The 24612-nt window shown below is 38.9% G+C and overlaps 1 protein-coding gene across 1 annotated transcript in view; it reads right to left on the bottom strand.

Moving 5' to 3' along the window:
* FANCC (FA complementation group C) overlaps nucleotides 1-22440 on the bottom strand; it is a 63758-nt gene extending 41318 nt beyond the window's left edge. Inside the window, exons 1-4 of the mRNA XM_058170939.1 lie at nucleotides 22293-22440; nucleotides 9521-9693; nucleotides 7439-7523; nucleotides 3193-3287 (exon numbers count right to left, since the gene is read on the bottom strand). Coding sequence (XP_058026922.1) covers nucleotides 3193-3287; nucleotides 7439-7523; nucleotides 9521-9685 — 345 coding nt within the window. The 5' untranslated portion in view covers nucleotides 9686-9693; nucleotides 22293-22440. The remainder of the gene's footprint in view (nucleotides 1-3192; nucleotides 3288-7438; nucleotides 7524-9520; nucleotides 9694-22292) is intronic.
* Nucleotides 22441-24612: the final 2172 nt, after the last annotated feature.

A 24612-nucleotide genomic window follows, 5' to 3' on the forward strand; every position in this document is an offset into this window, starting at 1 on the left:
CCAATTTTATTATCTTTATTTTCATATCTTAGATAATATTTTTGTAGCTTTATTGCTGACTGCTATTCCCTCCTCCCATCAGAATTATTTGCTACTGTGCTTTCAGTATCTTTTACTTTAGGAACTCCCACCCACTCAAGTCTTTTCCCATTGACTTTTTTCTGGCATGGAATACTTTTTATCATTGTTTTAAGTTTATTAAAATGGGCTTTCTTGAAGTTCAGTGTATACAATATATTTGACTCAGCTCTGATTACAATCAAGAATTCCAACATTACATGGTCTCTTTCCCTTACATCCATATTATTTTATATTTTAAACCAGTGGTTCTCAACCTTTATAGTGCTGCGACCCCTTTAATACAATTCCCCATGATGTGGCGACCCCAACCGTAAAAAAATTGTTTTTTTAATTTATCGTGCCTGAAGCCGTATTGGCTAGCGATCTGAACTACTTGCGATTGTCTTGAGGACGGAGGCATTAAAGCGGAGACTCCTCCCCTATTAAGTTTATGGCGCCTGAAGCCAGATTAGGCTAACGATTGGGAGTGATTGCAGCTGGCTTGAGAGGGAGGCATCAGAGCAAAGATTTCTCTGTTTTTTAATTCATCGCACCTGAAGCTGAATTCGGCTAGTGATTTGAAGAGCCTGCAGCTGGCTTGCGGAGTCAACCATTGGAGCGCGATTCTTCGACTCGCAAGTATACTTTCCATATTTCCGATGGACTTAGGTGACCCCTGGCAAATCGTCATTCGACCCCCAACGGGGTCGTGACCCACAGGTTAAGAACCCCTGCTTTAAACAGTAAGCCTACCCTATTGGTTAAGGTTCACTTTCTCTACCCTTAAAATGATGAAACTGCATTAAAAAAACCCCACATGCTTACACTTTCTTTCCCAATTGATATCAGGGTAATTAAGATCTCCCAACTATTTCATCACTATTTGAAAAATTTGCAATTTGCTACTGGAAAGCATGAGCCACATATTTCTTTTTGTTGGGTCATACCTCAATGAAAATGAAAGTGAACATGACACTTGAGGAATAAAAATGTAAAAGCCCAAAGCTTACTGTCATAATTACAAACTAATTGCCATTGACTTAGTATGTTTAGTATGATTTAATTACTATATAGAAAAGTCTTGACTTACACACAAAGATTTACATGTTTCTGAATCCTAAATTATTTGAAAAATTTTGATAACTGCTTTTTGAATAGAATGGCTGTGTTTGCAAACTGTGCTAAAATGAAAACGTCCAGCTGGAACTGAAAAAGAAAATTAATGAAGGAATAACTATCCTAAAGATGGCAATTCTTTTTTTCAAATTTTTGTTTTGTGAAGAAAGCATATTCAACAAGGATTTTTAGATTTCATGACTATTATAAGCTTCAAAGATGTTTCCTTTTTAAATGGCTTCAAAACAACTTTACATGTTGTGTTCTAATGTTTGATTTTACTTTTTTTGCTTTTTTTATAGTAGTTCTTTTAAATTATCAAATGATTAATATTGAGACTAATTATAGAAGCAAAGAATTGAAATTGTTGCCAGGCAGAATACAGGCAAATGGCTGGTCCCTACACAACTGAAAATCAAACAGATATTCCTTAGGAAATTATTTTTTTAATTTAAAATTTTTAATGCTGCCTCTGTTTCTTGAAAGACTAATCAGAAGCCATCTCCTCCAGAAACAACCCTCCCCCAACCCTTTCATACAGGTTCAGAGCAAAGTAAAGTCTTGGTTAGAAACTGTTCAGGTGGCCCTCAAATTACAACTGGGATTAAGCAATGTGGTTGTAAAGTACATCATGTAACTGCATTGTTTAGCGACAACAATCTAGGCAGTCTCAGGTCCATACAAGCTCAGGGAAGCCTAGGGTCAGCCCGAGGGCCTCCAAGTGCAGGAAAGCCCTGGGTTAGTGCAAGCAAAGAAAGAATGAGGGAGGATGTGGTACAGTGTGCAGGGAGGGGGGAGGGAACTTACCACAGCAACTTGCAACCTTCCCTGCCAGCTTTGATTTTGCTTGTGAAAAGCTGGCAAGAGAGATCACAAATGGCAACAACATGATTGCAGGACACTACAACAGCTGTAACTTCAAGGATCAGTTGCAACTTTGAACAGCTGTCACATAGGAGTTTACTAAACAAGGATTACCTGTGTTCACTAAACAAAGAGCACTTCAAATTATGTTATTGTGTGAAACTAAACCCTGAATGGGTTAATGAGATGGACTCACATGTTACGCTGTACACAAATGAAAGAATGTGATATGCAAACTACGCTTAATAGAAACTTGTTCAGTTTGAGAGCTCATGAGAAGGAATGAAGCTGCAAGTCTACTATGAATTATTAAACCAGATTTCCATAATTCAAAGCAGACCCCAATTTTGATAAATATCTCAATAGAACCTGCATTAACAGGTTGAACTTCACTTAATTCTAGTATTATTCTTCAAAATAATCTACTATTCCATCACAATTCCCAGAGTATGTAATTATAAAGCATGCACCTAGTTGTCTAAATAGAAAATATTTTTTGTTTTGCTTAACGGTGGAATAAATTAATCAGTCAGATTTTCCTTTTAAAAATGGGGGTTATTTAGGAAAAAATGCCATCAGATTTTACATGAAAGACTGTGCAATGTAAAATTCAAGCAACTGCAGATTAATTTAATTCAGAACTAACTAAAAAAATTATGTCGCACACAAGTGTTTTCTTTAGCTGTCTGTGAATAAAATTTGGATACAATTAGTTTATCCCAAGGCTAGAAAGATTAAACAAAAATAAAAGCAAAATTATAGAGCATATATAAATTGTTTTCAAAACAAACAAGGGCTTCTATCCAGATTGCCTTATTTTTCTCTAATTGAAAGTTTGCTTTTATAGCACTCTCTTGCTTGCTGATTTGTGGACTTTGTTCTTTACTTAAAGTTGCCAGAATCTAGGCTCCATTCAATTAAGGGCCATTACAATTACTTTGGTTTTAAACACCACATCTTTTTTAATGTTCAAAATGAGAGACAGCAGGGCTTGTACTTTAATTAAAGGAGAATACATTTCAATACAACGTGAATCTAGTGTGTCTCTAGAGTGGTTTCCAAAAATGACACAGTGTCTATATGCTGTAGATGCTGCACCTTTAAATAATTAAGTTAATGTAAAGCAGCTGAGGGGAGGATTCATTTGCTTACTTGTATCCAGCTGTTGGCCTTCAATTCCAGAGGGTTCTGTGGTTCACCACTGTACAGACAACATAAGCAGCACATCAGAATCTTCTGGCATTCATCTGTGGATACCAATCCAAATAAGGGTATTTTTCTTTTTAAAAAAATCAAAGCAGGACAAGAAGAAACTTTTGCTCATGTTAATAAACAAAAACAAAAAACCGAGGACATAGTAAATCTTTAGTTATTTTTCTTCTATTCCATTCTAAGTCATTCCATTCATCACATATAGACTGTTTCATTCTTCTGTCTCTTAATATAAAGCATATTTTAATGTATTTGGAGATGGGCTTAATTGATTGTCTTGCTGGTTCAATATGAACCTAGTTAATTGTGACAAACTTAAATCCTATCAGTTTCAATGTAACTAACTTGTTCTGAATCAAGCCTCCTTATTTTTTGCAACTTATTTTATTAATCAAACAATACTTAAAATGTATTATATACATATAACAACAGTTTTATGACATTAAATTCAAATTTTTGCATTGTTTTATTTTTCTAACATAAAAACTAACTCTGAATTTCTTTTTCCTCCTAATTACTTCCTCTCACCGTTACCGACTGTTTTGTTACTTCCCCAACAGAGTGAAATTAAGAGGAGCCATTTACTCGTCCATTTTCCCTGCTAGTGATAGCAATGAAAGAAAAGCCAATATGACAAAAGTACTCAAAGGTTGGTGTACTGAAACCTTTAATTACAATTGTTCTGTTAATAAAGAATTCCTCTTAAATAGTCCAAATTCAAGCATTCAAAATTGCCACACTATAAAGGAACTATAAAATTGTATGCTAAATATATATACATATTAATAACCATTTAAATTCAAAGACAATTTTGCGGTATTAGATTCTATTTGCTTACAATGGTATCATATGGGAAAGGATTGTGATATAGCCAGTGTAAACAGTAGGATCATTTTTGTTAACTATCCTGCTTGTTTATGTGTTTACGTCATTATTATGTTACCAACTACAGAAGATGACCTACAAATTACAAGAAGTCCTCAAGTTATGATCATTTGTTCAGTGATTGTTTAAAATTATGGTGGCCCTGGAAGAATCACACTTACTCCCGGTCCCTGAAATTATAGCCATTGCAGTCCTCTTCCAAGCACATGATCAAAATATGGGTGCTTGGCAGCTTACCCACATGACTGCAGGGGTGCTTCACCTCCCCTTCCTGCCTATTTCTCCCTCGTCTCTGCCCTTCTGGCTCCCTGCTGCCCTGTGCTATGTGTGCCCAACAGACCTTTACCATCTTCTTGCTCCCACTGCAGACCAAGCATGCCCAGCCTGGTTCTCCGCCAAGGCCGCCTTGCCCAATCTCGCAAAGAACCTAATCAGGCACACACTGTTTAGCAATGCAAATTCCAATCCCAATTGCCATCATAACTTAAGGAGTACTGTATATAAATCCATAAAATATAGTGTTCCTGCTCTTATAAAATGTTGGATTCTATAAACATTCCTTAACATCCATTTTAAAACTCTGAAAGGATTTTGTCTTCAAGGCCCTTTAACAAATTGTCTGGGGTGGTGAATGAGGCCATTTGAATCTGTGGGAATGAGAATATTTCCAGAAAAGCACCAGACCCAAGATAACTCCTTCTTGCTTAAAAGCTTGTGCTGACCAACTGGCCCCCATCTTCAACCGCATCTTTAATAAATCACTAGGAATGTGCTAAGTTCCTTCTTGCTTCAAACGCTCTACTATCATCCCAGTGCCGAAGAAACCCTCCATCAAGGAACTGTATGACTTCAGACCGGTTGCTCTAACATCTGTAGTTATGAAAACCTTTGAAAGGCTAGTGCTGACCCACCTGAAAACCATAATGGATCCACTGTTAGATCCCTTGCAATTTGCCTACCGAGCAAACAGATCGACAGATGATGCTATTTATATGACTTTGCACTACATCCTACAACATCTTGAATCTCCAAAGACCTATGCAAGGATTCTCTTTGTAGACTTAGTTCAACATTCAATACCATCTTTCCAGATATTCTTCTAACTAAACTAAATCAACTAGCTGTACTTGACTACACTTGTAAATGGATCATAAGCTCCTAACAGACAGGAAGCAGCAGGTGAAGCTAGGCAAAATCACATCAGATACCTGTACAATTAGCACCGGAGCCCCCCAGGGCTGTGTGCTCTCTCCACTTCTCTCTATACACCAATGACTGCATCTCAAAGGATCCCTCTGTTAAAGTACTGAAGTTTGCAGATGATACAACAGTGATTGCCTCATTCGAGACAATGATGAATCTGCATACAGACGGGAGGTTGAACAACTAGCTTTGTAGTGCAACCAGAACAATTTTGAACTAAATACACACAAAACAGTAGTAATGGTAGAAGATTTTAGTAGGAACCCTCCTATACTACCACCTCTTACAATACTAGACAACATAGCATCAACAGACCTTTAAGTTTCTAGGTTCTATCATATCTCAAGATTTAAAATGGATGCCTAACATCAAAAACGTCATCAAAAAGCACAACAAAGAATGTTCTTTCTGCACCAACTCAGGAAACTCAAACTGCCCAAGGAGCTGCTGATTCAGTTCTACAGATGGATTATTAAGTCTGTCATCTGCACTTCTATAACTGTCTGATTTGGCTCTGCAACCAAACAAGACAGACACAGACTTCAACGGATAATTAGAACTGCAGAAAAAACAATTGCTACCAACCTGACTTCCATTGAGGACCTGTATGCTGCACGAGTTAAAGAGAGCTGTGAAAATATCTACAGACCCCTCACATCCTGGACATAAATTTTTTAAACTTCTACCCTCAAAATGATGCTATAGGCCACTGCACACCAGAACAACTAGATACAAGGACAGTTTTCCCCCAAATGCCATCGCTCTACTAAACAACTAAATCCCACAACACTATTTACTATTTACTAACTATTTACTAAGACTGTATTACTATTCTTCTTCTCATCCTTCCTAGAACTTATATCTTCCCACTTATGACTATAACCATGTTGTTGTGTCTTTACATTGTTTTATTAGTTTCCTAGATTTCATTGCTTATTAGTAATTTATGACTATCACTAAGTGTTGTATCTTATGATTCTTGATGAATGTATTTTATTTTTCTTTATGTACACTGAGAGCATATGCACCAAAGACAAATTCCTTGTGTGTCCAATCATACCTGGCCAATAAAGAATTCAATTCAATAATATAATATAACATTCCATAATGTAGTATAATACAGCATTTAGTGAGAAGCAGAATGTTCTGGCTCTTCTGTTCTCATTTGGAAGTAATGTTCTAAACTAATATGGCTGAATATAACAGGTAAATCACTTCTACCTAGAAAAAGCTGTTTTTGGGGCACATAAGTGTCAAGACAAAAAGGACTATATATGTTACAACCAATATTTTCCATTAAACCTGGAAACATATTGATAACTAGGGCAGAACTCTCAAAAGCATGGCACTGGTAAATTGTTACATTTTGCATCTAATAGGGAATCTACAATGGTTGTTACAGAGTGTATTGCCGTAGTCAATTTGAGAAATGATAAAGCCAAGACAACCTGTTCCAGGAAAGATTGCCTCTGGTATTCCTGCCAAAGAATGAATTGGCTGGAATAGAATGATTCTGCTAGAAATGCTCTTCCTACAAAGACACTGAACCCTGCAGTTCCAGAGATGTGCCCCAGCCTTTTCAGACAGTAAAAATTACTGCATGGGGAACCCACAAAAATGGTAAAACCCAAGAGACTTGAAGATTCTGAAATGAACTCTCAAAATCTTATTTTGAGGATTAAGTTCTATCTTGAAGATTTTCTGCCATTTTTATCTTGGAATTCTGGAGATGAATCTGCAGAAGCTTGCTGGAAACTTTGGCTCTATAATGCTAATCTCTATCTTTAATATTATTGAATTCTCAGGTTGAACAAATTTTATAGATTAACATTTAGTAATGTCCAACTGTATGTTTTCTCTCTTTTCATTTAATTTTATTACAAAGTATTTGATATTATTAATTAATGTGATTTTTTAATTTATTATTTTGGGCAACTGTTGCTTTTATTGCAAAACCCTTGTCTGTAATGTTGATGCCAGCAAATATGTATAGTTATGCTAGATGTACCACTGTCTGATGCTTACATTGAAAGTATAATTTTAATAAACACTCCCTTAATTATCAATTATTTTAACAAAACAAGTTATAAACACTTACCATAACCAATGACAAAAGGATTCCAACAAAGTCTTCCTAATACCTGACCAATTAATGGAAATTTTTGGACTGCAGTTGTCGAGTTCTGGAATTAAAGAGAATGCTTAGTCTTGAAATTAATGGGTGCCAAAACATGTTGGCTACCCACAACAGTAGGGAATGGGAAAATGGAACTTAAGGCCAGTGCATCTTTGGAACAAGTGCTGCCTAAATGCACAGATAGTCCTTGAGATACAACAGTAATGGAGTCTGCTCATTAGTCACATGTCACAATGGCTGTTAAGTGAAGCATCTCATTTAGCAATCTCCCCATCCCCGTTCTCCCCAATAAATTGTTAAACAAACATGCAGATCATTAGGTGAAACACAGGGGTGGGGGCAGCCCTTGGAGGCCTAGCACAGGTTTGCCTGCCCCAGTTCTCCCCCCCCCCTCATTTTGCTTCCTGCCCCCTTGGGTCTCCTTAGGCCTTTTCCCACTCCCACTGGGTACCCCTAAGCCTTAGGCCTGATTCCCAAACCACCATACCAAATACCCTCCTGCTCACTTACACCTCACACTTAGAGCTGTGCACAAGCATACTATAGTCACTATACCACTAGTCTGCTCAATTGTTCTTACAGAGATACAACTGAAAACTAGAAATCAAGAAAGCAAAAAGAAAACATTAAAGTTGTAAACTGAGGTTTAAAGTATTTTAACATCTTTCCACTCAATCCAATTTTTTGTGGATCAACACAATGCTTTTATAGAAGACATCCTAATTAATTATTATTTACTTATTTTATATATCAAATTTAGAAACAGCCTATCTCTTTTTCCCAGAGAGGAAAAAATGAAAAAATACATAAAAATATACTGAAAAACTATTTTTGTTGGTTTCTCTTAACTTACAAAATGAAAGTGAATAATACGTAAAAATAAATTACTGAAAATATCATATTGCTTACATCATTCTATACATTATGTGAAGGACTGAGTCCCAACCACAGTACAAAGTAATCTTAATATTTCAATTACTACTTGCTACATTTAATGAGTTGCAACCTGAAATTTAACCTAAAGAAAAATTAACCAAATGGAAAGAAGCTTTGCTATAAAAGTAAAACATGGTGCAGTTAATAAGCATTTTTATACAATCAGGCATTTTCATTTTCTCTTTTTTGTAGCTTTAATGACTAATATTAAAATAGATTTTTAGATGATAGTAAACCAAGATAATATGCATGTAACAGTAAAGTTAATCATTACTTCTCACTACAATAAATTCTTCAGATTTGGAACAACCCCTAGACATTGTGGAGTCATATACACCAGGTCCAGCTTAAGCCAAGTTTCATAAGTAATTCAGTACAATTAGAAAATTTGAAAAGAAAAATGTCCTCAGAAACATAGGCAACTGCTAACAAAATTAACTTTTCAGTAGCTAATCTGCCACTTATTATTTTATCAAAAATGTTTTCCTGACTATTTATAGTAATTTTACAGGCTAACTGCTGTTATCAACAAAATATATTTTAGAGCACACAATATAACAATACTCTAATTGTTTGCAATGTTCTATAAATTATTATGACCTAATAATAGAGAAGTAAAATAGCGGAAGCAAACTAGATATTTGCCTATGATTGCACAATGGAGATCTGAAAACATTTTTGAAAGCAATAATAATAAAGTTAATAGGCCAGCAGACTCCATGGTTTAAGAGATCACTTATAATTTTAAGATTATAAATTAAGGATCTGTACCTTATGAAACATATGGCATGAGAATGAGAACTAAATACTTTTTACTTTAAAGTATTTTAAAAAGCTTCCTGCATTGAATAGGAACTCTCATGTGAGAATATAACCAATCAAAAAGAAAAGGTTCATTTCATAATAAATCAAGAGCACAGGAAACACATTCCTGCTTGCATTACCTATGGCTGTTTCCCCAATTTGCTTCTATGATCCAGCAATACATTAGGTCAGTACTACAAGGCTCTCTGCTACTGTTAGCTTTTTATCTTGTCAAAATGTGGGGTGCAGAATGTTTCTGTAACAGTCTTCAAAACAGTTCATTCTTTCAGTTAATTCACTTACCATATGTTTCAAAGCTCCATAAATCTGCAGGAGAAATTCCTGTAATTCAGGCAAGTGAAGGCAGACATCTTGCTGGGATTCTAAAGTGGTGAGCTGATCCCACTCAAGAGCCTTGTTCAGCCAAAACTCAATGCTTGAGTTAGAGACTCCACTATCTTCAACCATTCTGTCACCTAAAGGGGGGGAGGGAAGGGGGGGAGGAAGAAATGAAAAAAGCCTTTCTCTTAGCAACTATTAATCACTTTTATTACATTACGAGATACTGAATTAAAAAAATGTGCAGTTTTTATGAGATGCATTACCATAGTAGCTCCTAAAATGGGATGGCTTCGTCTATCAAAAATAAGAAGTGGGGTACAAAAGGCAATCCATATATCTAAATGCACCACTTTACTAGCACTTGTCCTTTTGTTTACTAAATAATATTTTGTGAGACGGACCAGAAAAGCAGAATAGGTATCAATGATTATGGAAACATGCACTGGGATGCAAAACCCATAACCAGCAAGAAACAAATGCAGTCAGAATTCAACTTTTAAACTAAGGACATCCTTGAGCTGCAATACGTCATCCAGAAACCACATGTTTGGAACAAGAGAAATACTGTTAATTCTCAGCAGTCACAAAACCAAAAGTTTTTAAAATAAATCATAAATGTCCATGTAATATGCATATTCAAATATTCTGTATAACTATGTCAGCATCAGACTTTTACCATAAACCAAATACAATACTTGCAGAGAAGGGTAACTCCTTCCTTCCATCCCTCCCTTTCTACTCCCTCCAATGAAATACAGTCCAAGATCCCAGTCTACTTTTTAACCAATTCAGCTGGACATTTTACACAAAGGTGGTGTAATAATTCCAAGAATTACCAATTGGTGCATGCTGGTTAGCTTATAAACATGATCCCAGTTCATTACATACTCAAGGCGTTTAAAGATTGGCAAGATAGCAGGACTTTTCATAAATACCTTTCATTGTTTCTTCCACCCTTAAGTCTTTTTTCTCCCACTTCCCACTGGTACAATTAATGAAGACGGAGTAGGTTTCTTATCAACATGTTGTCTATCCATCTTTAACACAATTTTGCAGACCATAGATCCCCAGAAGTTAAATACATATTCAGTAATGTTACTATATAATAATTTCACATAGATCAGTATAATATAAGATGACCCCTACAAAGATATTTTTTTAACAGATTAGTGAACAAATATAATCAAGAAACCTGCATGGTTTCAGAGAAAGCTGGAGGTTGTGCCTGCCAATCTACTGCAGGGTAGTTTCCCAGTTTACAAAGTAATAAAAAGAAAAAGGCTTAAAAGGCTTTTACAATTAATGAAATCGTGGTATTACAGACACATGAAAATTAATGAGCAAATCCCCTTTTCCATTTCATTTGCATTATTTAATATACCTGCATACTTCCCAACAGGCCAAGAAAAACAATGATTTCACCCATACTATGTATGCCACTCAAACATCAGTCTATCCCTTCCCAAGAGGCTAGCAAAGATTTTTTGTACTATCAAAACTAAGTGAAACCAAGGAAGGAAATGAGAACATTTTGGGCAGGATATGTTTAGGCAGAACACTTTAAAACTGAAATGGCATCAATATGCTTTAACTTTGGTGGCATTTAAGAATGGAAGGCATCTGGGCTACTAAGGAGCTTTAAGACTAGTTTCACATACACACTCCAATGCACAAAAATAACTCACATGCTTTGAGTAACAGATATAATGAAACATTTTAGAAGGTTATTGTTATTTTAAAGAATAGGAATTAAGAAGTAAAAATTCCCAATTGTATACAAAGAGCCTGCTCTCATACCATGTAGCACCTTGGGACCCAACTTTTACTAAAATCTTGCATATTTTACACAAAGCCAATCAGGACAATCTACTCCCTTAATGAAAGCATTTCGAAGAAGTAAGAAGTCTAAACTGATGTCTTGAAAAGGGTTCTTTTAAAAGGAAATGTGTTGGCAAAGATTCTTCTGACTTAGTACTCAGAGATGTTCAAGGTGAAACAACAGGATTCTGTTCATGCTATAAAAGCAGTTGAAAAATGACCCATGATATAAAGTTACTTGGCAAATTAGTTCTTAATAGAATTATTAGCATAAATTATGTATGCAAATGGCCATGTAACCTATGCCTTTGAAGTGAAAAATTACTCCTAGTTTATTTTGTTTTCTCAATTAATATTTATGCTGCTATAGATATGAATATCTTCCTCCTCCTCCTCCAATTTTATAGAGGCACCTACTGACTGAGGTGTTCTTGATAATTGTCATTCTGCCCAAATTACTTTAGCCTTTCTGGGAGAGAACAAAGTAGAGCCTTGCTCCTCCTACCTCAGAACCTCCCAGGCAAACTCTTGTTGTTCTCTAGTTTTAGAAGCAGGAAACCCTGCAGAGCTTAGGCATGGGGTATTTGTTACATCCTTCAGACTCAGTAAGCAGCATTTCTAACATGGAACGGATTAACTTTATTATATTGAACAAACTCTCTGGATTAGTGTCTGAATTGTAACACTTTAGTCAGTAACTTATGTTAATAGTTTTAAAGGCAATACACCAGTGAGCATCAATTATGGTCCGTATATTTAGAAATATCAGATCTAGGCTGAGAAAATCTAGATAACTAATAGATACCAAAGAGCTAGGTTTTCTTTATCTGGATTTTTGCAGCCCAAATCTATGAATGTTTATTATAAAACAAAGTGACAGCAGAAGCATTTAACCAATACATTAAACTGATACATTTTAGAATGTATTCTCTGGGTAAATTATCTTTAGTCAAACTCAACACCTGGGCTATTTGGACATATCCATATAGTTTTCTTGGCAACAGTACAGAAATGGTTTGCCACTAAGCTGTTTTTGGACTTCACATTCCAGTCTATACCCCTGGGAATTCATTGAGCATTTTTTCCTAAGTGGACAATTAGTCATAGAGGAGGAAATGGCATCACACAGTAAGAACAGATTACATATTTCCTTTCAAATATTAAAAATTTTATAGCATACAAAACAGAATAATCCACATAATTTTATATCTAACACCAATACTTATGTTAACCAATATGATTGTTTATTTAAAAATAATAAATCAAGAATGATGATGATTTTGCCCTATTGCAAAATTGAGCCCCCAGTTTAAAAAATCTTCACCACCACCACCCTGTAATTCCTTGTTCCAATCCTTCAAAACAAAACTTGTCTTGAGAGCTGAGAAATCTTCTGGAATATTATTAGATATGGCATAGGTAATTATAGTACAGCACAATACCGAGTATTTTATCTTGCACAAGTGGAAATACTTTCTGCTAATGCTAAGATAGATATAATTCGATGAAACAAAATTAGGAAAGCTAAATTGCTTTTAATTTAGATATGAAAACATATAATTTATGATGTAACAAATGGAGGCTTGGATGAAATAAAAAAAATTCACATGGTAAAACTGATATTTATTTTATACAGTGCTTTCATTACTATGTTGATCAAATAAATGTTTAAAATTAATAGAAATGCTAATTTTAAATTTAAAGTTGAAAATTTGAAAGATATCGTGCAACTGGTGGCTCAATGGACTAAGACAGTCTGTTATTAACACAGCTGCTTGCAATTACTGCAGGTTCTAGTCCCACCAGGCCCAAGGTTGACTCAGCCTTCCATCCTTTATAAGGTAGGACTGGTAGGTAAAATGAGGACCCAGATTGTTGGGGGCAATAAGTTGACTTTGTATATAAATATACAAATAGGATGAAGACTATTGCTAACATAGTGTAAGCCGCCCTGAGTCTTCGGAGAAGGGCGGGATATAAATGTAAATAAATTTTTAAAAAACCTAAAAAAAATCTAAAAATGGAATACTGTATGCTGTGTAGTCCTTCTTTAGATAGAGGATGCTCTTATTATCAAAGGCAGATGAAGCTTCTTGGCATCTCCCCCCCAAAAAAGTCAAAATGTAATACTTAAAACTAAAATGTAACAATACCATGTGCCCTAAGAGGGGACAGTCTATCTTCTTAAGTATAACCCCTGCATATTTCAATTATAAGTGAGATTTTAAAATATATATAATTATTTTCAGTACAAAAAGGTCACAACGACCCCAGCAAGGGCAAAACTGAGGTATTTTTTCAGAACCAATGCCAGAACAACTTTTTATTCCGTTCCCCCCCCCCCCAATTATTCATGGATGTTGTACAAAAGCAATGTTCGAGACCAACAGCTATCCCAGCACCCAGCGGGTCTGAAAAAAGGTATTATTCTGTAGCTCCAAAGTTCGCTCAGCTGTTACAAGTTCCCTCAGTAGACATCCCTATCGCGGCCCTTTCTTCCTCTTAATCTTTCCTGACAGGGGATACGCCTGAAGGTCTCCGACCCGAAGACAAAAAAATTGATCTTTTGTTCAGGAAAAACCACCAGGCTACCACATGGGCAATCCAAGCGGCTTCCTCAGCCTCTTTCTTCAATCGAACTTCCCTTCTGTGGCTCCAGCAGCTGCAATCAAGGATAGCTCCTAATGAGGCTCGTCTTCACTAAGATCTCAACAAAACTACCTGCCATCCAGTGTTCTGCCGACGCGACATTGAACGCTGCCAAATATGCGTCTAGAGCCCTGGCTTCCAGTGTCTTCCTGAAGATTACTGTGGCTTCTCTAGTGGCAGCAGCTCCTTACACCAGGAATAAATTATTCAGTGAGTTGTTGGCTCCTCGACAGGGCTCAGAAAGATCTCGACCTGACAATTCGAACCTTACCCGACCACAGATTTTTGGTCAACTACAAGAAAAGCCATCTGGCTCCAATCACCAGGATTATTCATTTGGGCGCCATTATCGATTTCACGAGGGGAGAGGTATTTCTCTCGCTAGAACGGAGGACCGACATCAGGGACCTGATATCTCAGATTCATAAGAACCCCAAGGTTCCCTTAGCCACCTTGTCCAAATTGTTGGGCAAGATGGTATCATGCATGCAGATCGTCCCCTGGGCAAGACTTCATGCATGGCACCTCCAGTGGTTCCTGCTCCCATTCCTACGGGCGCGAATCTCTCACACCTTGACCCTAGTCAGAGTCCCACTGCCCGTCAGGAGGTCCTTAAATTGGTGGACCTCACCAGCCCTAAACAATGGGGGTTCCTTCAGAGAACCCCAGAGACTCACTCTTACGAGGGACACCAGTTGGTTCGGCTGGGGGGCCCACTTCAACTCCCAGATGGTGCAGGGTTGTTGGTCATTGCAGGACCTTGCCAACCCAATCAACTGGCTGGAGTTGAAGGCGATTCGCTTGGCCCTCCGGCATTTTCAATCACCCCTGCAGGATCATCACGTGCTTGTCTTAACGGACAATGTTGCTGCAAAAGCGCATGTCAACTGCCGGGGGGAATCCACTCCAGACGACTCATGGAAGAGTCCTTTCGTCTGGGCAGGCGGGCAGAGAAGAACATCCTCTCCCTCTGGGCAGAGCACATCACAGGGACATCAAATACTCAGGCAGACTATCTGAGCAGGACAATGCCAAATGGCAGCTCCACCCAGATATTTTTTACGAATCTGCAACAGGTTCAGAACACAGTCCATAGACCTGTTCGCGTCGTGCCTGAACAATTAACTCCCTTGCTGTTTTACAAGGTGTCCGTCTCAAGGAGCAGAGGGGTCAAACACTCTTTGATGCCCATGGCCCCCCCGGTCTCCTTTATGCCTTTTTCCCGTGCCCCTAAACCAGCAGTGATTTGGAAGGTCATTTCAGACAAGGCAGAGCTGATTTTAGTGGCTCCTCGTTGACCCCGTCGTCCCTGGTTCAGGGACCTTGTCAGCCTCTCTATATCGAAGCCTTGGAGAATTCCATCAGACAGGATTTCCCTCTGCCAGGGGGTCCTACTCCATCCAGAGCCTCAGTGGCTCCAACTGACCGCCTGGCACTTGAGGGGATCCTCCTGAGGTGAGTCAATTACTCCGACAGGATCATTTGTACCATTCAGGCAGTCAGACAACAATCCAATCTGCATTTACAATGCCACCTGGATCTCTTTCTCCAGATGGTGCACCACGCGCCAGGTTAACCCTCTCTCAGCTTTTGTCCCACAGGTGCTTGAGTTTCTACAGGAGGGCCTTGACCAAGGATTGGCTCACAGTATCATCCTAAGGCTGTGGCGGCCATCTCCACGGTATTATCAGGTAACACAGGGGAGCCCATGCCACCTGGTCATTCGCAGATTTTTAGGGGGAGCAAGTAACTTGCAACCCCCAACTGCTCATAGATATCCCACCTGGGATTTGCCCAAAGTCCTCAGAGCCCTCACTGAGCCACCCTTCAAGCCACTCAGAACTACCAGCTTCAGGTATCTCACCATTAAGGTTGCCTTTTTGGTAGCCATAACGTCAGCTCGACATATCTCCAAGATGGCAGCACTATCTATTAGAGAAGATCTTTGCATATTCCATCCGGAGAAGGTAGTCTTGAAGCTTGACCCGTCCTTTATTCCCAAAATCAACTCTTGATTCCACAGGGCCCAGGAGGTGGTACTCCCAAATTTCTGTCCACGGCCATCAATGTTATAGAACGGAAGTGGCATATTCTAGATGTCAGAAGAGCCCTCAGGATCTATATTAAACGAACAGCTCCAACCAGAAGATCCGAGGTTTTATTTGTCTCATTCGAACCAAATTCACTGGGATCAAAGGTGTCGTCCTCGATCATTGGTCACTGGATCAGGGCGTGTATCATGCCCAGGCGATTTCTGTTCCCAGGTGAATCACTGCCCACTTCACCATGAGTGCAGCTACCTCCATCGCCTGGGCCACGCAGGCTTCATTTTAGGAGGTCTGCTGGGCAGCCACCTGGACTACTCCTTCACCTTTCATCAGGCATTATAAACAGCATCACCACCAGATGGATTCGTAACTGGCTGACCAACCACACCCAACGAGTAGTCCACAATGGAACTACATCTACATAGAGGGAAATATGCACTGGAGTACCCCAAGGCTCTGTTTTAGGCCCAGTACTCTTCAACATCTTCACCAATGACTTGGACAAGAGGATAGATGGGGAACTCATCAAATTTGCAGATGACACCAAGCTAGCAGGAATAGTCAACACTCCGGAAGACAGGCTCAAGATACAGAAGGATCTTGACAGAACATTGGGCACTATCTAACAAAATGAAATTCAACAGTGAAAAAAGTAAGGTTCTACATTTAGGCAAAAAAACTAAATGCACAGGTAATGTATATGTGGTACCTTGCTCAAATAGTAGTACCTGTGAGAGGCATCTTGGAGTCCTAGTGGACAACCATTTAGATATGAGCCAGCAGTGTGCAGCAGCTGCCAAAAAAGCCAACACAGTTCTGGGCTGCATAAACAGAGGGATAGAATCAAGATCACGTGAAGTGTTAATACCACTTTATAATGCCTTGGTAAGGCCACGCTTGGAATATTGCATTCAGTTTTGGTCGCCATGATGTAAAAAAGATGTTGATACTCTAGAAAGAGTGCAGAGAAGAGCAACAAAGATGATTAGGGGACTGGAGACTAAAACATATGAAGAACGGTTGCAGGAACTGGGTATGTCTAGTTTAATGAAAAGAAGAACTAGGGGAGACATGATAGCAGTATTCCAATATCTCAGGGATTGCTACAAAGAAGAGGGAGTCAAACTATTCTCCAAAGCACCGAGGGTAGAACAAGAAGCAATGGGTGGAAACTGATCAAGAAAAGAAGCAACTTAGAACTAAGGAGAAATTTCCTGACAGTCAGAACAATTAATAAGTGGAACAACTTGCCTGCAGAAGTTGTAAATGCTCCAACACTGGAAATTTTTAAGAAGATGTTGGATAACCATTTGTCTGAAGTGGTGTAAGGTTTCCTGCCTGGGCAGGGGGTTGGACTAGAAGACCTCAAAGGTCCCTTCCAACTCTGTTGTTGTTGTTGTTATAATAAAAAAAATTTTGTCCTATTATTTTTTCCTTCCCCAATTGCTGTGTCAAACTATTTCTTTTTTTACTATATTTTTCTATTGTAAAGGTTGGTCAAAGGCTGTAATAAAGATATTTAAATTTGACATTTCTAGCAATCCTTAATGAATTTTTGCCAACACCAGGACTGAAATGATGATGTTTTATGGATTTGTTTATAGATAAGTGATGGAATGAAGATATAATTGGTTTTAAATTAAGAGGTGAAAAGTTATTAAATTGTTATACTTGTATTGAAGTTTGAAAGTCACTTCTTTATATATTTCTTTTCTCTTTACTGAAGTCTTTTTCTTTCATCTTTTTCTTTTTCCTTCAAACTTTTACACTTCTAGTTTGTTTTAGTTTTTACTATTGCAATTGCAATCTTTAATAAATATTTTTAAATATTCATAGAAGTTAAATTCCATGTTATTTAATGCATTTTGCTTAAAATTATTACTCTTCTGGAGAATGGATATATAGGCTGGTCTAGGAGGAATATACTATCACTAGTGTCATTAAAAGCCAATCAGCATCTGGTCTGACTTTATCTTTTATCTTGGATTATTTGCTTGATAAATTCACACAGTAGTAAGAGATCACATTCTTTAAAAAAGAATTAGGGTTACATTTATATCAGGAAATTTAGATTGCTATATGAAAGATATTACAACAATTACAATAGCAAAATATGGAGAAGCAGTGAAGTCTAAATTTAGGCCACATATTATAAGAAGAAAATGATTTAATTTTCATATTGTAATTGTTCACTAAACATCTTAGTCATTTGTGGATACTATAAAAAAATCATATTACATTTTCAGGATTTTGAATAAATGCCAGTCCACAAGAGGGCAAAAATGAAACTATTTGTTTAGCAAATCTATTTCTATCCAAGAGATGGCAGTGGCAGATCAATCATCTGTATATAACAAAAACCAGAGGGGGAAATGTAAACTTAGGGCAACCCCTCCACAAAATACATTGCTAATAAGATGTTAATATTTGTCCAAAGAGTAGTCGTGTTATGACCACTGTTATTTTTAGATTCTCAAATTCCAGTTAAAAAGTCTAACAAATAAAAGGTCTTTATTCTATAGCTGTTAATGAAAAATCAGAAATTCTTCATTAAAGAGCTAAGCCAATAGAAAGAAACATGGCAAATAGATACCTCCTAGATGACTTTGGGCCACTCACTGTCTCAGTTGAAAAGAATTGTCATAAGAATCTTGGAGGGACTAGTCAGTATACTACTTTGAGTTCATGGGCAAAGGCAGAATATAAATCTACCAGATGAATTCACCTCTCATTACTTTACCTACAGATATTTGTAGCAGATTGTTAGTAAAAATACATGATCAGTGTCCTCACCTAAAACTGACAATATACCCTGAATTTGTGTATTGCTTACTTTGCTCTGAATAAAGCATTACTTGCTTTATCTCATATAAAGAAATAGCTGTCATTTAAATACCATGCATGAGCATTCCCAATTCCCACATTTTGGCTTTCATTCCATAGCAAAGCATCTGCCAGGCTTTAAAGGGGACAATCTTTTCTGCAGGTAGGACTGGTTCAAAACTGAGCAATAAACTACACTGTAAAATGAAGATTTGAACCTAGCTCTTTAGAGCTCTAATCTAGCAATTTAATCTAGATATTCTTATCATGAGGTCAAAGCATCACTCTTATTCCTGATAATAGATGACTTGATCTTCACTTACAAAGGTGATGAAAAAGAAAACACTCCATTTATTCAGGCCTTTTTTCTCTTACTTTGTAACAAAACAAAGCCAACTTAGTTCAAAGTCTTGTATTGTGCAGTGTATAGGGAAACTACAACTATCAAGTTATTAATCATGAGGATTATATTAGCACAAACATAAAATAGCAACTGCTGAACAATGGAAGCAAGTGGATGTTATTACACATATATCTGATTTACAACCTACCCAGAAGCTCTAGTTTGCACAATAAGGTAAGAGAATGCTAGCAAATATAATATTTAATAACAAGCAATCTCATTTAGTAGGATGTGTATGTGTTCAAAATATCTCAACCAGGATGCTTGTATCAAAACAGGATGAGTGAGAAGTCATTGTCTCCTCCTCCCTATACAACTTTTCTTTACAGTACTTTTTTTACAGTGGCTCCAAATTGCTGCTATATATTATTGTGAATAGTTATATAATATGGGATGTGTTGTCCTTTCCACCAGAAAACTCCCATTCATTTATTCAATTATTCTTACAAACTGTTTACTCCACACAATTCCAAGTGGCCTACATTGCTAAGATTACAATTATATACAACCACTTCTAGCCAAAATGCAACAGAATGTATAAATAACTTCTGTCCATCCAAAAAAGTTTAACCAAAAAAATCATCCCTCAAACAATTGACTGAAGGACAGACTTCGGGGTCAGTTTCCTGGTTTGATGCAGGAATGGGAAGGTATTAATAAAGAATATAATACACAAAGGTTTTTAAATTTTTTATAAAATTATCCTGTATTTCTTATTCCATTATATTCAAGGCACTGTTAAAATTTAAGAGATTAAATCATGTTTGTTGATGCTAAAAAGCATATGGTCAGCATCTAGACATGGGGCTCTTACAATGATGCTAAACAATTCCTCCATGTGATAATATTTGCCAGGAATGGTACATTTGTGGTTCAGCAACAATTTTCACAACAAAAATGTAAGGCTGCTGCTTCCTCCTACATCATCATCCTTTCTCATATTTATTTGGCACAAGGAGCTAGCAATAGAAGAGCTGGAGGATGGGGGCCTGAAGGAAAGGACAATCTTTTTTATTTCCCATAATATGTCCTAATGCTACCTCAGTGAGGCATTGGAGGAAATCCAAGAGACAACAAAATTGAACCATTCAACTCAAAGATCCAGGCAAAGAGAAAATCAATAGAGAGCTTAGTATGTGTTAGGAATTACAACACAAAATTGCTCACAAGAGGAGTGCCAGGAGTATTAAAATGTCCACTGTGACTATAAGATATAAAGGAAGAAAGCTGCAATCATATGTTGCATCCGCCTTTGACTTTTTTTGACACACACCCCTCAAGATTTCTAGCATTCCCCTCTGGTCTTTAGATACAGGTAGTCCTCAACTTACAGCCACAATTGAGCCCAAAATTTATGTTGTTAAGTGAAAAATTTGTTGTTTTGCCTCATTTTACAACTTTTCCCGCCACCTTTAAGTGAATCACTGCAGTTCTTAAATTAGTAACATGGTTAAGTGAATTTGGTTTGTCCGTTGACCTTGCTTGTCAGGTGGTCACAAAAGGGGATCACGTGACTCTGGGACACTGCAACAGTCACAAAGGTGAGTCAATTGTCCGGCATCACAATTTAAATCACATGACCGTGGGCACGCTCTAACCGTCATGTGAAAAATGGTAATTAAGTCATCTTTTTCAGTGTCCTTGTAACTTCAAACGGTTACTAAGTGAACTGTTGTAAGTCGACGACAGCCTGTATTCAGCTTTATATGAAAACATACAAATAAAGCATTTTTTATTTAGCAGAGGACACTCGAAGAGTTCCACCTCGGCCGGCCTTTCCAACCATCGTCATTACTAAAAAGAACAGCCTAGCGGGGAGCCCGAGCAGGATGACGCTGTGAAGACACTACGAGGCCGTTGCACGAGGCTCATTTTTGGAAGCGAAGCGCGCTTCATTTCGCCCAGTGGCGGGAAAGCATCTCCGCAGCATTTCTTTCCCGCGCGCTCTCTACCATCCCCGGACAGCGCCTGCGCGAGAGGCGCAAAACTCCTTTCTAAGTTCTGCGCTGGAGGAAGTCGCCGGCATTTGGACTTGAGGGATCGGGGAGGGTGATGGAAGTATAAGCAGCCAGGCAAATTATGACCCTTCCTGCGTGCTTCATTTTAGCCATTGATGGGCCGTTAATCTGCCACTATCTTTTTTTCTCCATTTTCCCGCCATTCCTTTAAAGGGAAGCGCGCTGTCGCAATTTACCCCCCAGTCCCTTCCTATGCAAGACCGGTCTTCCATCCTACTCCCAGATGGGGAAATAATACAAGGCTGGAGTCCTTTCACGGGTTCCTTATTTTTCGGAGGCTCGCTGACGCTCGGGTCTAGAGCCTGGAGAATGCAGGGATAGACCGGCGTGGAAATCTTTGCATCACGAGCCTGCGTGGAATAAGCTATTCCCCCCCCCATAGGAGAGGAGAAATGCGACTGCAATGGGGAGAGAAATCTAGAGGGAAACAATACGAATTCTAGGAGGGAAGAGAGAAGACGTCCGAATGAATCGCCAACGGGATTCCGCGGCGGGGGGAGGGGGGAGCTATCGGGGTTACTGAAGGAAATTCCGCTCAGGAGGGCGTTGAACACAAGTTCCCGGGAGGGGGAAAAAGCACCACGTAGTCGCTGGGAGGCGAAAGCGATTCAGTAACACGTCAATCAATTGAGCTCACGTCAATCCCATAGCGGGCGATCGATATTTACTCGAATGAGTCAAAAAGCGCATGGATGTTACGATCCAAGCAGCTTTTACGGAAGCGCAAGGAAATGCAAAGCGCACCTTCACACGCGCGTTTCGTCCCCATTAAACAAAGTGGGATTCCTACCCCCCCCCCAAAAAAAATCCCTTTTGAACCGGCAAGCAGGGTCCGTGGCAGCCTTCACCGCCGCTGCCTTTTTGTCCTCCTTTCGTTATTCCCGTATTTAGCTTGGCTTTTGCCTCAAACGAGATCTCAACCCAAGAGCTCCGCGGTCACTTTATTGCTGCCCCCTGCGAAGTCGCCAACTCACCGAGGGTTGCTGCCACCCGCCCAACTTTCAAACCTTCGGGGAAGATTCAGAGAGGCCGCGAACAGCAGCCTGTGCGGCCAATGGCCGCTGGGTGAGGATGTCGCTCCTCCCGGTGGCTCCCTTGAGCCAATCTAAAGCGCAGAAGGTGGGGTTTCCTCGCCGTGCGCGGCCTTTTAACCCCTTGAGCCCTTCGGGAGGCTTGGCAGGGGAGGCTGACTAAAAGGCGGGAAAGCCGTCGTTTGGAGGTAGAATGTCAGCCAGAAATTGTTGGCTGACGATTGCTAGACACTTAAAACAATCTTGAGTAGCGAAGCTGGTGGCTGCAATACAGAACGTCCTTTTAGCTCTTTTGCTTTCTTTTCCATGCCCCTCATCCTGCTGTTGCAATGCTGTGGCTGGTGAACATTTGCATCAGACAGACAAACAAACTTGAAAGCATTTGTTTATTTATCAAATCTAGACAGCAGGACTTTTGCTATGCAAGTGACCTTGGGTGACTGTCAATGAATAGATCATGTTTGTTGTTGGCACAGAAGGTATGAATCTGACTGACAATCTAACCGTAGAACTAATCAGGTGGGTTTCAGCAGGTTCTGTTCTGGCCAGTTCTGGAGAATCGGTAGCGGAAATTTTGAGTAGTTTGGAGAACTGGTAGTAAAAATTCTGACTGGCCCCACCCCCATCTATTCTCTGCCTCCCAATTCCCAGCTAATCGGGAGGAAATGGGGATTTTTGCGGTAACCTTCCCCTGGAGTGGGGTAGGAATGGAGATTTTACAGTATCCTTCCCCTGCCACGCCCACCAAGCCATGCCACATCCACCAAGCCACATCCACAGAACCGGTAGTAAAATTTGAAACCCACCACCGAATCAGACACATCCAAGATGAGCATCTGCAAACTGTTTGGCCAAAGACACAAAGGCACAAAGACACTGCATTACTATTAATCTTCTCATAGTTCCCATCACCAATCTCTTTCCACTTATGACTGTATGACTGTAACTTGTTGCTGGCAATCCTTATGATTTATATTGATATACTGACCATCAATTGTGTTGTAAATGTTGTACCTTGATGAACGTATCTTTTCTTTTATGTACACTGAGCATATGCACCAAGACAAATTCCTTGTGTGTCCAATCACACTTGGCCAATAAAATTCTATTCTATTCTATTCTATTCTATTCTATTCAAAGCAACAAGGATCCTATAATTTTAACATCTTAAGTGCAAGGAGGCAGATACATTACATTATATTGTTTACATTACAATATAATGTAAACCCAAAGGAAGCGTGGAGAGAGACATTGCAAAGTGCCCTCTGCCTACAGTAGACCATATGTAGCAGGCCCACTAGAAACATTTAGACCAGATGGGCAAGTATACTTTTCTAAAAGTGATGTCTGGTGTATCCTAGAGCTTCAATTTATAGGGCTTTGTAAGTGATAATCAGCACTTTGAATTGGGTCTCGAAGTCTATTGTTAACCAATGCAGGGTTTGGGGTTGTTGTGTTGTTGTTTTTTTGTCTTTTAATGACCCTGTAATCCCTTAGAGTCGATAGACTGGGGCAACTGAATGCAGCTGAGTGTTTACTGACCGGATGCCCTTCCTGTCACCAATGCAGAATTCACAGCAGATAATAAATAATTCATTGTGCCCAGAGAGAGAAATACCTGCTACTAGCTAGGATCGAACTCACAGCCTCCAGATTGTGAGGCGAGAGTTCCACCTTTAGGCCACTGCACCATTCATTGTTAACCAATGCAATGCTGTAAAAAAAAATGCTGTTTTTTTCCTACAGTGGTGAGGTGGGGTTGCCTCACCATAGTTTAGCTCTCTGTATTTCAAACTTGGCAACTTTAAAATGGGTGGACTTCAACTCCTAATGTGCTGCTGGGAAATTCTAGGAATTGAAGTCCATGCATCATAAAGTGCTCCTGTGAAACCATCAGAGCCTCCAAAAATCACACGAGAATGGGACATGTTTCATGTAGTTTGCAGAGGCTGCGCGAGACCATTCTCTGAAGTTGCTTCAGGAACGAAAGTCTCTGTGTGTCTCGAAACAGCCTCTATTAAGCTGCCAGAGCCTGTTAACAGAAGGAGAACTGCTGAAGGTGACTAGCGTGGAGTAGATTCTAGGGAGTGCTGGGCTGTAGAGGCAAATGTAGCATTCCCAAGGCTCACACACCTTGGTGAACAGTGCAAGACAGCTTTGTTGAGTGGTAGCAGGGGTAACAGGGCTGAACTCAGGTCCAGCCTCAATGTTACTGCTTAGTACTACTGGTCAGAGCGGTCAAGATGAGAGGGAAGATACAAAA

The sequence above is a fragment of the Ahaetulla prasina genome, chromosome 2 (assembly GCF_028640845.1).
Source record: "Ahaetulla prasina isolate Xishuangbanna chromosome 2, ASM2864084v1, whole genome shotgun sequence".
Lineage (NCBI taxonomy): Eukaryota > Metazoa > Chordata > Lepidosauria > Squamata > Colubridae > Ahaetulla > Ahaetulla prasina.